This window comes from Phocoena phocoena, chromosome 7, assembly GCF_963924675.1.
Source record: "Phocoena phocoena chromosome 7, mPhoPho1.1, whole genome shotgun sequence".
Taxonomy (NCBI): Eukaryota; Metazoa; Chordata; class Mammalia; order Artiodactyla; family Phocoenidae; genus Phocoena; species Phocoena phocoena.
The window spans coordinates 72,716,231-72,731,697 of record NC_089225.1 but is presented as its reverse complement, the minus strand read 5'-3'; the positions used below and the strand labels follow the sequence as shown (position 1 = coordinate 72,731,697).

The window sequence follows — 15,467 nt, the reverse complement described above, 5'->3', positions numbered from 1 at the left end:
TGTTTAACACATCACCGACCAACTAAATTTTGTTAAATGTAAGGTAAATCCATTTTAATAATTTTCTTACATTTTTAAAAGATATTTTCTCAACCAAATGTTTTTACTTTTTTTCTCCCTATTTTGAAAAGATTCACTTTAAGTGGGTTTGGGGGGTACCAATTATCTCAGGAAAATTGGGGGCCTCTGTAAAATCTTTGATTCATCTCCCTAACTAGCAGGCATATGCACTGAGGGCAGGGTCTTAGATCACACTTTATTAGTATCCTCTAGATAGCTCATCAAATATAGAACCGAACAGATAGTGGGGACTCACAAATTCAATAAATGTGACAACGAATGACATCCTGATTGATTGGCTCACATGTACATTTTGCCGTTGATGAATGGCACTTTTTCCATTATCAACCCTGACCCCAAATGAGCTGGTATTTGTTCTTCTTAAAATTGTACATTGAAGGCCTATTACAAACTTCCTGCTGAAAGCACTTTCAAAGGCTAGATAAGTTTAAAACCAATTCAAGCATGTAAAGTCGTTTTAGGAAATAAGCCCCAAGTCCCAAGGGCTTAGCTGAGGAGGGCCACATTTTAGAACAGGTGTGCCACTTCACTGAGCAGGAATTTGGAAATGTCAAACATTAGAAGCACTTCAGAAACTCCAGCTCAACCTGCCCTAGAGTCACACTTCTGGGCACGTGTCAATAAATGCCTTGCAGAGATGGGCATTTGAGAAAATCTCTCAGCCCTGATTCAAAATTAGTTAAAACAAATCAGCATGGTAAGTTCTTAAAGAAAACATAATTTTCTTTTCTTTTTTTTTTTTTTTTTTTTTGGCTTTTCCTATGTCAATTTTACTTCTCAAAAGAAACTCTATTTTTAAAGTGGTCATTCAAAAAATTTCCATCTATTACATGATAACTGTAACAGCATCGCATGTCTTAACATCCCTGAATTTCAATCTCTTTCATCTTATCTTGCATCACCAATTGCAAGAGTAAGAACTGGGCTGTTTTCCTTGTCATTATGTTACTTCTATCCCTTTGGAAATTAAAAAGTAACACTACAAACTTGACTGCAAGTACCCTTTAAACTTGGCCCCTTCCATTAGGACACCAGGCGTTCTGCAGCCCATCAATCTGTTCTAGGGCAAAGGCAAACAATACTTTCCGTTAGAATAACTTGTATCCAGGAAAAAAAAAAACAAACAAACAGGCACTCTGTAGCATACGCAGCATAGCAGCCAGAGAAAAGTTTACTAGCTTTAGCCAATTGGAGACTGTGGAGCTGGGCCAAATTAGCGTGTTCTTCTCCGCCTCTAGATGAAGTCATGAGTGAAACATGACATTGAACTTATTTTTAAAAGGGAAGAGGCACAGGAAAGAAAAGCTAAACTGCAGGAAAGTGACCTGTGCCGAGGAGTACGCGGTTAGGAAGTGTGTGCATGCCTCTAAACCCTGAGTGGTTCTCAGTTCTGTATCCTTCGCCTCCCACTGGGTGGAGTAGGTCTTTTAAGAGCAGCTGGAATGCAGTTTCCCTCATCAGTGTAGCCAGTTGTTGCCTGTCTGAACCTCTGCCAGTCCCAGAGAGCGGTGCTCTGAGCTCAAACCAGAGGGCCACGCTCTGCACCCCTGTCCACCGTCTTTCTCGCCGGAGCCAGAAGAACGTTCGCACCTGTCCAGCTATGGGGGAGGACGCTGCGCAAGCCGAAAAGTTCCAGCACCCGGGTCCTGACATGCGGCAGGAGAAGCCGGGCAGCTCCAGCCCGGTGCCCTCCTCCACGCCGAGCCCCAGCCTGAACCCGGGGAGCACGGAGGAGGCCATCCGAGACAACTCACAGGTGAACGCCGTCACAGTACTCACGCTCCTGGACAAGCTGGTGAACATGCTGGACGCCGTGCAGGAGAACCAGCACAAGATGGAGCAGCGGCAGATAAGCCTGGAGGGCTCCGTGAAGGGCATCCAGAACGACCTCACCAAGCTCTCCAAGTACCAGGCCTCCACCAGCAACACGGTGAGCAAGCTGCTGGAGAAGTCCCGCAAGGTCAGCGCCCACACGCGCGCCGTCAGGGAGCGCTTGGAGAGGCAGTGCGCGCAAGTGAAGCGGCTAGAGAACAACCACGCCCAGCTCCTCAGGCGCAACCATTTCAAGGTGCTCATCTTCCAGGTCAGTGCCCCTACTCTCCGCCCACCCAGCTGGGACTCCGCATCCATGATCTCAGTCGCCTGGCTCTCACAGCCATTTGTACATCTGTCCTGCCTGTCAGGGATCTCTCTCTCTCTCTCTCACACACACACACACACACACACACACGAGGCACTGTCCCCGCCGCCTTCAGCAGGTGCACACACGCACACACACACGAGGCACTGTCCCCGCCGCCTTCAGCAGGTGCATGTGAAATCTACACACAGGGCTGGGAATTCCCCAGGTCACTGCAGCCTAAACCCAAGGCAGGGGCCTCAGGAGTTAGCAGGTCGGGGTCATTTGTCAGGAGCACCTCCATACAGGTTGGGAAGGTGAGCAGGTGCAGGCACACTAGTCAGATTCACTTGTCTCTTTGCATTGTGAACGTGGGGCTCTGACTGCAGCTGTTAGCTGGACAGGCAAATTAATTCACTGGCTGTTTATTAACTCTTTGTGGAAATGAGGTGATCATGTAAGTTTTCTGTTTTGTTTTTTAATCAAGCCAAATTCATAACTTTTTAAAGCCTCCCTTTGTCCAAAGGTCACCAGTGTTTTGGGGACTAACCAAGTATTGAAGATTGATTCCATTAGAGATGAACTAGCCTTCTACTTTTGAGACTCTTTTGGCTAAAGCAATCTTGTTGAGCTTTTTTTCTAGCAAATGCACTGAAACTATAGAGCATTACTCTACAAACACACTAGATATGCTTCTCCTTGCTCAGAGAGACCACAACTGTAAAGTAAAACAAAAGCAGTGTTATCAGTTACAGTTACAAAGGCTAGCCTAGGATATTTTCTCCTTCAAATGGTTGCCTTGGAATGAAAAGGCCACTTAATTTTTGTAATGCATCAATGATGCAATTAATGTAGCAAGAGGCTCTTTGGGGACAGGGAGATTGCGTGGGACTGTTGTTCCGCCACGTGGTGGGCGTTTGTGAATCCAAGGGCAGCCCTGCCTAACGCTGGAAGCCCTTCTGCCCAGTGGAGCCCAGCCAGCACAGAGCCCAGGAAGCAATTGCCATCCCTGCCCCAGGGCTGTCTCATTGTGACCACGTGAATAGGAGAGGATTTCAGAGCCACGGAGGGGAGAGGCTATAACCAAATGTTTGATTGTGAAAGGCACACAAGAAGAGCCTTCATCTCCCCGAAGAGATTTAGAAATTGGAACTTAAACGGAGGGAGCCTTCTTTTTCTAAATGAATCTGCTCTGCCAATTTAGAACTTAAGCCTCCTTCCTCCATAAAAAGAAAGACTCATCTCGCTGCTTTTTTGTCCCCCCACATTGCACTTGATGTTGTAAGCTTCAGGCAGCTGATGTCCTTCTATACTTTGCAGTCTGTTGCAGACCGGAAATTTTTTAGCTTTTAATGCAAATGGAATAGCTTTCCATGAACCAGATGAACTGAAAAGAGATATGGTAACTGCGCCTTTCTTAAGCCATATAAGATCCTAACTTTATTAGCCTAAAAGATATTACAAATCTCAACTCTCAAGGCATTTCTAAATTAAACACTGATCTCCAAACAAAACCAAATATATACAGACCTGTTTAAATCTGAGTCATCAAAGGAAATTTCCCTCCTTCCAGTATGAATCAGAGAGATTCTCTCTTGTCCTGTCCCTCAGTTAAGGAGGAAAAACAAAAAATTATTTATGTAGTAGAGGAAAATCACAGTATGTCGGGATCAGGTTTTGTTTTGTTTTGCCACGGAGGATGTTCTGTAGGTGTTGGGGAGAGGGATGGAGAAGATACGTGACTAAAAATTTCAAGAGAACTGTAAATCTGACATTTAAAAAAACAACTGTTGGGAACTTAAAGACACGGGCTGCTGCTGAAGCCCTGCCACGGTCTCCTGTTTTGTCACATTGGATTGACAGGTGTGAAATTACAGCCAGAAACGGTAGGAATTCTCCATATAGTGAGGACAAGGTGAAACAGGGGCTCAAGACCAAGGTAGAAGCTAAAAGAATCCAAAGCAATGTGTTCAGGCTCCATTCAGGGCCTCTTAGCAAGCAGCCCCCAAGGACGTTTTTGAAAGAGCAGTTTAGGAGACAGAGAATTAGAGGGGCAAGGAACTGGACCTTTCTTAAGTCATGTAATGTAAGATCTTTTATTAGCCTAAAGGATATCAGAAATATCAACTCTCAAGGCATTGCAAGATGACTATTCTGAAAAAACAAATACAAATGAAGTCCCTCAGTGGAAAAGTTGCTCTTTCTCTTGATCCTTCTTTAAGTAGGAGTTTCTAGGGTAGTAAATTATTATATCCATTATAATTATTATATCCATTATGCCAATGGATATAATAATAACTTGTGTTAGAGAGTGGTCCAGTATAGGGGTTGAGAAAAGATAAATTTTGTCATACAGACACTGGTTCAAATCCTAGTTTCACCACTTGCCAGTTATGTGATCTGGTGCACATTGTGTAGCTTTTCCAAGCTTTTGTTTCCTCATCTGTACACCTTATTAATATTTGAAAGAGCAAAAGTATTTTGAGCTCTTAATAAGCCCTGCATACTCTGCTAAGTATCTTTCTGTAGTTTATCTCAACTGCACCAATTTACAGATGAGGATGCTGAGATTCAGAGATACTTATATCTTGTCTGAAACTATTTAGTAGGCAGTGGTGAAGCTGGGATTTCAACTCATATTTAATTGACTCCAAAGTGTGCGCTCTTAAACATTAATGCTTCTTCCCTCATATCTCTCTCATAGGGTGAGGAATAAATGGAATAACATATTTTAAATGGTTAGCGACTGTCATGGCGTAAGCTCAAAGAACTGAAGCTCTTCCTGGGTGGATCTGCAATGCATTTGCATGGAGAGGAGGCTATACTTGCGCTTGGTTAGAAATACACACACACACACACACACACACTCCCACTCCCTGACATACATTGTATGACAACTACCGAGTTGAAATCAATATTACATCACTCCCAGAGCAAAGGAAAGCAAAGCCCTTTAAAAGCACAGGACTCTGCCCAAAGGGCCTACTCTAAACAGACCCTTCTAGTAGCAGCACAGTCTTCACAGTGGGGCACAGGGTAGATGTTTTCTAGACCTGCAGAGTGAGGAGGGCGGATAATGTACCAGGTGCCACTTCAGGGCTCTAAGTTGTTTGTCACTTTCAGTCCACTTGGACCCCTATGCTAGACTTTCCCTTACTAAATCCACTGGTTTTCTAGTTTAAGACAAAAAGAATTAATGTAAAAATAGGAGAGTGAAGAACGAAAATCTGTTACCTGACTGGATCATATTCAGTCCTATAGTGTTTAGTGTTTAGAAGATTATGTTTCCAGTTTGTAAAGTCCTGTTGTGTTCTCCAAAATCTGCAGGTGCTTTTTGGTTGGTTGGTTGGTTGGTTGGCTGGTTGATCTACTAGATGCTAGTAACACTAGATACACATTAGCATTTTTTTTAATTCTGAAATTTGTCCTGTTTAAAATATGTCATTTATTTATTTAAGTCTGTGCTAAACTTACAACATTGTTGTAGCTGTTAAGCCTCTCATGTCTTAGCAATTACTTCAAATTATAACCAGTAGAATCTAAAACTGGAGAAAATTCATCTCCTTTTGAGCAATAAAATAAATTGTAAAATCCTTGTTAAACTTAGCAGCTTTCCTTTTAATATTTTTTTTAAATAATGGCTTAAGATCAATGTTTGAATTCAAAATACTGTAACAGGAGCCAGTATAAATGAAATAAGACTCAGAGAGGTTGCTGATCAAAAAGAAAATGCTAAAGACCAATAAGACTAATTCTTTGCCTGTAAGTGCATATGTATCTTTTACTAAAAATAAAATTTGTACAAAAATCAGTGAATTTACAGTTAAGAGGAAGTTGTCTCTGTTGATTGAAGAGACTAGAATTTCATAGGTAACTGGCACTGAGGGTGTGATGCCCACTTAAGGCCTCTTAAAGTTCTAGTAATGATTACTTGACAAAGCAGTTTCGGAATGATTTCAAATCCAGGGAACAAAATGAGAGTACTCATGGACAGTTTACACTTTCATCCACATGAAATTGTGAAATTGGGTGAAAAGAGTAGAAGTTAGATGTTTGCTGTGGCTACATTCATGGAGAATCAAGCCTATAAATGTGTTCAAATATTCATCATTTGGGTTCCTTTGATGAGAACAGAATTTTAGAAAGGTGCTAAAAGTATAACATCTTCAGACTATTTTTAAATTAATTTTTTTAAAGACTGTATTTATCCAAAGCCACTGCTCTGAGAATTGCTAAATTAGTACAGACTTAGAAGAAATGGGCATATAGATAACCAAAGTCACCTTTATATGACAGCTCGCGATGTTTGTATCACATTGATTAATATTCCCATAATGGGATACTGGTTTTGATGTGCTACTTATCCGGTGCCCTTTAGTTTATGAGATAAACAAAATACTAGTTCTTATTGTTACTATTTACACTTATTGAATGTCAGCACTGCCTCAGGCACTTTAAATGAATAACTGATTATTGTCAGTATTTCTTCAAAAGAATCATTACTTCTCTCACATATTACAAAACGAGACTCTATCTCAGATGCAGCCCTTCCAGGTAAATGTTGCCCCTTCTGTTGTTTTGTAATCCATATCTGTTTGAATTGAACAAATGAAAAGTGTTCTCCAATGCAACTCAGGTCCTATAGTTTTGATTCTTGCATGAAACAAAGCATGTTTGGCATTTGTACACTGTGAGATCACTGCTGCAATCTGTTAGACTAGTTTTCATGGGATTTAGGTTAATATCACAGAATCAAGTATTTTAGAGCTGGAAAGCACCTCAACAATCATTTAGGTTAACCTCATTTTATATCAAAGGAGCAGAGGCCCTGAGAAACAAAGTGACTGGCAAGGTTTCATTTTATTAATAATAGAAATTATACAGTTGAATTATGAAATGAGTGAAAACAAACACTATAATCCCACTATGGAAAAGTTCATGTTTACTGGGTTTTCTACAATAGCTTTTAAATAATTCAGTGTGGTTTTTTTTGTTGTTTTGTTTTGTGTTTTTTGTGTGTATGCAACAAAGAACACCTAAGCACTATATTCTTAAAAAAGAAATGAACCCTCTATAACACTGAAAAATAATGAAACTTTTAAATCCTCGGGAATGTGAAAGACTGCTCAGGGATTATAACTAATGCATTTTATTCTTATGACTTGCTGATTCCACCAACAGCTGCCTTAGGGGTACATTTCTAATCAATGGCTTTATCCACTTGGCAATCTATACCTCAGAAACACAAACTGGAGAAAACCATCAATGTGTAAACGAGACCTATAAATCAGAATGTCAGGTGAACACAGTTCCATTTTCATAACTAGTATTTAGAGATTACTGGATAAAACATTCCATGGACACAAATTTATGGTCCTCATATCCCTCTATGATGCCACCACATCCCTGTGGGAATGTAACAGCCTTTGTTATTTTCTTCTAACAACGGGGATGATAAGTTAGTGACAGGAGAGCAATCTGCCTGTTCAAGCTTTCAAATGACTTACTGTAGCTTCCTTTTCTAATGCTAGTCATAGAGTCTCCTTCTCTTTTAAAGTGTGTGTATCTATCTATGTGCAAAGAAGATTTGTTTCCATGAGCATCAACCTAAGAAGTACCCAGCATGTTGGCCAGTTTCTCTGTGTTGATATCTGCACGCAAGACTTGAGACTGTTAGTTCACAATAATCAGTATAAACGGCAAACAAGCAAAAGTGCAAGGAAAAACTGCCACTTTCTCAAGAGTTCTTTCCATTCCTTTTCTCTTTTATGGTGCAAGCATATCATTCATATATGTTAGAAGTGTACTGATTAATTCTCCCTTTTTTTTTTTTTTGCTGCGGTACGTGGGCCTCTCACTGTTGTGGCCTCTCCCGCTGCGGAGCACAGGCTCTGGACGTGCAGGCTCAGCAGCCATGGCTCACGGGCCCAGCCGCTCCGCGGCATGTGGGATCTTCCCGGACTGGGACACGAACCCGCGTCCCCTGCGTCGGCAGGCGGACTCTCAACCACTGCGCCACCAGGGAAGCCCTCCCTTCCTTTTAAAAACCCCTAAGGGTCCTTGTGAAAGGTCAGAACCAGAAGCAGCTGCATCAGTGGGGCTACGTACCTTTTTGAAAATAAATCTGGAGAAAGAGGCATGGACATATATACACTACCAAACGTAAAATAGGTAGCTAGTGGGAAGCAGCCGCATAGCACAGGGAGATCAGCTTGGTGCTTTGTGACCACCTAGAGGGGTGGGATAGGGAGGGTGGGAGGGAGGGAGATGCAAGAGGGAAGAGATATGGGAACATATGTATATGTATAGCTGATTCACTTTGTTACAAAGCAGAAACTGACACACCACTGTAAAGCAATTATACTCTAATAATGATGCTAAAAAAACTTAAAAAAAAAAAAAAACTCTATAGGGCAAATAGTCAGCTGCAGCTGGGGGCCTCTCCTGGGTAGAACTATCCAAGGAAGCAATGCAACTCACAAGGGATTCTTAATGCCATGTTAAGGAGTTACAAACCCCAAGTGGATACATGGGTAACTAGCATAGTTAAGTGGTGACGGAATTGAGGATGTATATTTGATCCTCCCCCTTGAAAGAGCCATCAGTCTTAGAATCTGTAAGAGAAAGCAGATCAAAAACATTACAACAGGAGGCTGAAGGCAGAAGTATCACCTCACCTGTAGGCAGGTGAAATATCAAGTGTTTCCATAAGGTATGTGTAATTGGACTGAAGGAGGACACATGAGCAAGTAAGACTGGACACCTGGGGGACACTGCAGTTACAGAGGAGCCACTGTCTGAAGTTCAAGTTGAATTTCCACCACTATAATCGTTCCTTTATAGTCAAATGCCATGTCTACATTTTACTAAAGAATAGAGATTTTGAAGAGTGTCAGCATTTTTCTGCTTCTAAACAAACATTTTGGAAATGTAAGTCCCACATGTACTTGGACATTCACAAATTTCTATGTGAAGGGAAAGGGCTTGCTTACCTTCAGAGTAGAACTATAAGAAGTCAGAAAATAAACACTGTCCAGTAGACATAACCCAAAATACTGCTTGATTAATAAAAATGACAGCAGAAGCATAGCAGTTGGCCAAAAAGGCATATCGCACTTGTTTCCAGTTGTATTAAGACACATCCAACTCATTCTGGATTATGTCTGTTCCTGCTGGGTTTATTTTCATAGTTGGCATCAAAGAGTTCTTATATAAATTTCCCCGACATTGTCTGAAAGAGCTCAATTGGGTTTCCCGCCATCTCTCGACTGCCCTCATGTATGCGGTGTGATCTACCAACAGATCACTTCTGATTCACCTGATAATGCACTTTTCCCAAACCTGTCCTCAAAGGACACATAGTGAGAGAGACAAGAGTCTAAGACTCAACAGTAACTGTGCTTTTTTAACAATAAAATTTACACTGCATTAAAAATGCAATATTATTGGTTTAATTCTTTTAGAAGTACAGTTAATATGGACATTTTTTGTTGAGGTTAAAGAAAGGGAAGTTATCAGGGTAATCAACAGTAATCAAAGGTAAACCTTTGATTAACCTGAGATTATACTACACAAAATGTACCTCTCCTCTAGTACCCAAGGCTTATTTTTAATTTTCCACCTGACTTTCTGCCTTCTTTACTGAGGATTTTTTTTTTTTTTTTTTTTTTTTTTTTGTGGTATGCAGGCCTCTCACTGCTGTGGCCTCTCCCATTGCAGAGCACAGGCTCCGGACATCCAGGCTCAGCGGCCATGGCTCACGGGCCCAGCCGCTCTGCGGCATGTGGGATCTTCCCGGACCGGGGCATGAACCCGTGTCCCCTGCATAGGCAGGAGGACTCCTAACCACTGCACCACCAGGGAAGCCCTTTACTGAGGACTTTTAATAACGTTTTACTGAGCTCTTGGTTTCTTCCTTTCCTGCAAGCAACTCCTGTCAAACCTTCCCAACCCTCTTGTCAAACCCCAGAAGTAATTTTGCTTCTGGACTAAGCATCAGAGCCCTAGCTATTTCTGCAGTCTGCCCCTCTTTTAGTAATGCTCATCCACTGAGAATAAAATCCTTCCTTAAAAATGGAAACTGCTGAGCCCCTTAGGCCTGGTTCTCCTCTTTTCCCAGTGGCAGCAGCAGTCAGCAAATGTCCTTCCAGACACAGAGCTAAGTCCATTCTTTTGCAGTGCCCGACACAGGGGCAGTCTCCACTCTAGCCACCCTGAGGGCTGTCTTAGAAAGCCTCCTCAACATGCACTCATTCAACAAATAACTGCTGAGATGTCGGGTACTACTCTAGTCATGGGGCTTAACAGTGAACAAGAGACACGAGTTCCCACCCTCACAGGGAATACACGCCAACGAAAAAGAGGCAAGTCAAGACTTGAAGCGTGGCAGAGTTGCTCTCTGTAAAGGTCCGTGTCATAAGTTATTCGTGGGAATCCCGTGCAAATTTCAAGTTTTTACTTTATCTTTTATACTGTGTTTCTGACATTCTGTGATATTCAAAATGGGAGTAAGCTTTGGGAAACAGAATTTGGGATTTCTTAACTCTACCAAGGAATCTATTTAACCAGACGTGCTGCTTTTTACTCTACCCAAGACTTTGTTTCTAACCAATTTATGGAACTCATACTCTGTTATGAGTATGTGTGTGTAAGCGGGGGACATGGGGCTGTATCTTTTCAGAGAGTATTGTAATTATACTATTTGGTGATTAATAAGGAGAGGGATTTTTAAGTTCCTCTATATTAAAACATTGTTCACTTAGTCTTTGTAGTGAGAAGTTGAAAGTATACAGGTATACACTTAGAACATATTTTTGATCACTACCCCAATTTTATTGACTTTTCAGTCAATCAAAATTGCAAAACAAGGGAAGTTCTTACCATTAACATAAACTTTGCATGAAGTTTAGCTCCCAAATAGACTTTTTGTTTGTTTGTTTTGAGCTTTTATTTATTTAATTATTATTATTTTTTTTAACACATAGACTTTTGTTGTTTTTTTTTGCGGTACGCAGGCCTCTCACTGCTGTGGCCTTTCCCGTGGCGGAGCACAGGCTCGGGCCGCGCAGGCTCAGCGGCCATGGCTCACAGGCCTAGCCGCTCGGCGGCATGTGGGATCTTCCCAGACCGGGGCACGAACCCGTGTCCCCTGCATCGGCAGGCAGACTCTCAACCACTGCACCACCAGGGAAGCCCTTTGTAACATACAGACTTTTAAATTCACTAAATCCAGTTATTTGTCAAACTGAAAGTTTACTGGGCAGTCCACAATATAATCAGGTAACATTGAGGCTCTGCTTGAAGCCCAGCTGGCAGTGGGCTCTGGAGCCTGGCCCACCTTGGCATTCTTGCAGAACTCCTAATACCCTTGGGAGTGCAGTTTGAAAGCTGCTAATCTGGGTCAAATCCTCTTGTTCACATTTGGAAGACACTGAGACACAAGGAGATTAAGTTATTTGCTGAAGGCCTCAGAGCCATTGAGCAGTACAGAAAGAACTGAGACTCAGGCCTCCTGTCACACGTTCTTTCCACTGTGCCATTTCTTCCAATGAAAATGTGAAGGCACTTTGCTAGCTGGCTCTCATTTTCCTGTATTTAAAGAAAAATATAAAAATCAAAGGGATTCCTATGCTGTGTCACCCAAGTCTGTCTGAGTTCAAATCTCCCTGCTTCGCTACTCTGGAGAACCATCCCCCTTGCACTCTCTGGAGGCAAGTTTTCAGGCTCTGCTCCCTGAGGCAGAGGGAGAGGCAGATCATTGTACACCCAGAAGCTGGAGAAAGAGGTGTGCTGGGAATAAGGGGAGGGGGCACAGATTCCCGAGTTTCACTCTTCACCCTAGGTGGAGGCTGAAGTACTCCTGCCCAAGGAAGCCCTATGTAACAGAGAGGCTTGATAAGGCAGCATGATTCCCCCTTACTACTCCAGAAATGGCCGTAGTATACCATCTCTCCTTATAATGCCCACAAAGGACATTCTAAACACAAGGCTTCGTGAGTGGGTCCCCAGTAAGGCTGCCCCTTGCTTCTCTTACTCCAAAATCAGGTCATTAGAAAAATTAGTGTGCATTTTTAAACAGATACCAAGGTTGACCATGCCTTTACTTTTGACTTCTACTTGGGGAGGGAACCTGATAGAGGCTTTACCTGGTGCCTGACACTTAAGGAAAAGGTGGGGCAGGGGACAGAACTGGGAAGTCTTCATCTTTTATCTTCTAACTTGACCTCCAGGCTCTTTTGCAGTGGGATTTTGGCAGGAATAGAGCCTGAGGTTATGAGAGAGAGGCCCTCTGGGTTCACAGTAACTTACTTTAGCTCCTTTATCTAGGCAGCTTCCTTGTCTTGTCTGACCCACAGCCCACTTCCCTCCCTGCCTGTCACTGATAGAGCCCTTGCCAGATGCCCTCATAATATTCCCAACAGGCAGCCGTTGGCCTTATCCAGCCTAAGCGGAATGACTTGATCAGTTTAGAATTAACTATTCATATTCTAGAAAACTAAAGCCACAGACCTTTGGTTTCTGTCATGCCAAAAACACATACCCAGAAATTACAGCAGTTCAGGACTATTTGTGAAATGTGTTATTAACATGAAATTTACATTGTCCATCTTTTCAGGAAGAAAACGAGATCCCTGCCAGTGTGTTTGTGAAAGAGCCAGCTTCCAGCCTAGCGGAAGGGAAGGAAGAGGAGCATGCTGATGAGAACAAGTCCCTGGAGGAAACTCTGCACACAGTGGACCTCTCCTCCGATGATGAATTGCCCCATGACGAGGAGGCCCTGGAAGACAGTGCAGAGGAAAAGATGGAAGAAAGCCGGGCAGAGAAAATAAAAAGATCCAGTCTCCGGAAAGTAGATAGCCTCAAGAAAGCATTTTCTCGCCAGAACATCGAGAAAAAGATGAACAAGCTGGGGACAAAGATCGTATCTGCAGAGAGGAGAGAGAAGATTAAGAAATCTCTCACTTCCAATCACCAGAAAACATCCTCAGGGAAAAGCTCCCCCTTCAAGGTCTCTCCCCTCACTTTCGGTCGAAAGAAAGTCCGAGAGGGAGAAAGCCCTGCAGAAAATGAGACTAAGTCAGAAGACATGCCTAGCAGTGAGGTGCCGAATGACCACGAGGAGAGCTCATTTGCGGAGCGTCTTTCCGAAGCATCCCTCACCAGTGTACTGGTGGAAGGGAAGAGCATGGAGGGGGATGCTGGGAGGGCGGCCTCAAGAGGGAGTGACTCGGCCATGGACAGCAACATCGACTTGACTATTGTGGAAGACGAAGAAGAAGAGTCGGTGGCCTTGGAACAGGCACAGCAGGTGTGCTATGATGGAGGCTACGTGCTAACCTCCCACGAGGCAGAGCACTCAGATAAGGAGCCGGTGCAGCCAGCTGTGCTCCAGGTGGACCAGACCGCCTAAAGGCACAGCGCTCTGTGCCCAGCCTGTGCTTTCAGTTAAGTGGGTAACCAGAGCCTAGAAACAAACTCCTGTACATCTCCAGCACTCCCCACTCACACCGTGTTACTGTCCAGGTAGTCATCATTTACTACACAGTAGGCGCACACACGTGCCCGAGATTTACTATGAAGGCAACCTGTCAGGGTCTACACTTCTAATTTACTCTTAGGTTCCATTTCTGTAGTTCTCCAAGACTGCCCAGAAGAAGAAATGCAGCAGTCAAAAAACACTGATCAATTTGGCTAAGTCAGAAACATCAGAGGCTACGTAAGATACTAATCATGAAATCTGATTCATTTTTTGTCATTCCATAAGCTTGCTGAATAAGCGTACCACTAATATATTGAATTTCCATAGAATTCTGTGAATCTTTATTCTTTAAGTGTGTGATATATAATATACATATGTATTTAAGCTAAAGAGATAATTACTTTATATTTCAAGAAGAAAACACTTTTCTTAAAAGGTAGAAGAGAAAGTTGGCTATTGACTTAGTAGAAAACATTGTTTATTGAAAATGAAGGAGAAATTGAAAGACTATAATGTTCAGCTAACAAAGTAAGATATGTAGAAAAGTTGGGACTATTAGAAAAAGAAAACTAAGGAGAAGTTGGAAAATAAAAGAAACAGGAAACAAAGAATGGCAAAGAGAATGAAGACAAAGAAAAAAGCATGTGCTCAAAAGTAAAATATTTACGATATTAGTTCAAGTATTTACTCATATAACAATGCTGAAGAAATTCATTTATCCTAGAATCATATGCTATATCTTCACAATATTTTTATTTTCTAATATTTTCAAATAATCTAAAAAAACATTTTACTGTGTTAAAGCTGCATTTTTTTCCTTAATAAAAGACATTACAAATATTTCCCTAAGGAAGTTCAAAAGGATGTATGTCTCTTTAACATTGGAATGAACATAAATCTTCAAAATTAATACATACTGCCTTTTGTAGGAAGTTGGATCGTACTATTCTTTAATGTTTTCCAAATTTGAAATAATCCTTACACTTCAAATGATGTAATGTACGTTTGTAACATGTTAGAATCAACAGGTTTGGGAAGGGAAAGAGTCAAGTTTTCCTTTTTTGTACATAACGGTAATTTCATTCTAGGTCATATTTTATTTATATATTAATTTCACAGAATATTAATATGTTTCTCAACTTCTTAAAGCATGCTAGTGTTTATGTGTATGTGTACATTTACTCAGACAGGGTAATTTCTACTACTGCCTAACATTATACTAAAATATTGCTTTATTTTTAATTACAGAATGGTAATGTTTTGAGAAAACTATTACAGTTTAAAGACAGTTGTACCAGAGAGCAAATTCCCTACCTTTAGTATGTACCACTCATTATAAGTAACCTTACAAATACAGTTGATCTAAAACAGTATTAACAAACTATGCTTTACCTTACAAAAGGGATAGGATTAACAAATGTATTGATGGCATAACTGATACAGCTGTGTCCTTATTTTGCAATAATGTACCCCAAATATTAGATTGTTGAACTAACAATGGCTGTGTTAAAGAAGAATAAATAAACCAAAAACTAAGAAGTACAAAACAATGTCAGTTTCTCGGCAGAAAACTTTAAAAACAACAGAAAGAATTGATTATTAAACTCTCCTCCAAATGTAGCAATAATGTTGATTTTTTATTCTTGATTTCCCCTATTAACTCTGCTTTCTTTTTTCCCCAATCTCATTTAGAAATCCAAGTCTCATTCTTCAAGTTTAACCTTCTTGACATCACCTTACCAGCTCTGGAGAGCATCTGAATTTACTGTAGCAGCTTGATGAATCTGA

General features: G+C 41.5%; 1 protein-coding gene across 1 annotated transcript; it reads left to right on the top strand.

The window, feature by feature from the left end:
• Positions 1 to 1,546: 1,546 nt before the first annotated feature.
• Positions 1,547 to 15,234, top strand: CAVIN2 (caveolae associated protein 2). The gene is made up of 2 exons (XM_065880927.1): positions 1,547 to 2,164; positions 12,816 to 15,234. The coding sequence occupies exons 1-2, from the start codon at positions 1,682 to 1,684 to the stop codon at positions 13,608 to 13,610; spliced, it is 1,278 nt and encodes a 425-aa protein (XP_065736999.1). The 5' UTR covers positions 1,547 to 1,681; the 3' UTR covers positions 13,611 to 15,234.
• Positions 15,235 to 15,467: the final 233 nt, after the last annotated feature.

What these genes read in the sequence shown, in the direction of transcription:
- CAVIN2 (XM_065880927.1), top strand. Translation starts at nt 1,682, where the DNA reads ATGGGGGAGGACGCTGCGCAAGCCGAAAAGTTCCAGCACCCGGGTCCT. An exon ending in TCAAGGTGCTCATCTTCCAG is followed by an intron (nt 2,165 to 12,815) that starts GTCAGTGCCCCT and finishes CCATCTTTTCAG; the next exon opens with GAAGAAAACGAGATCCCTGC.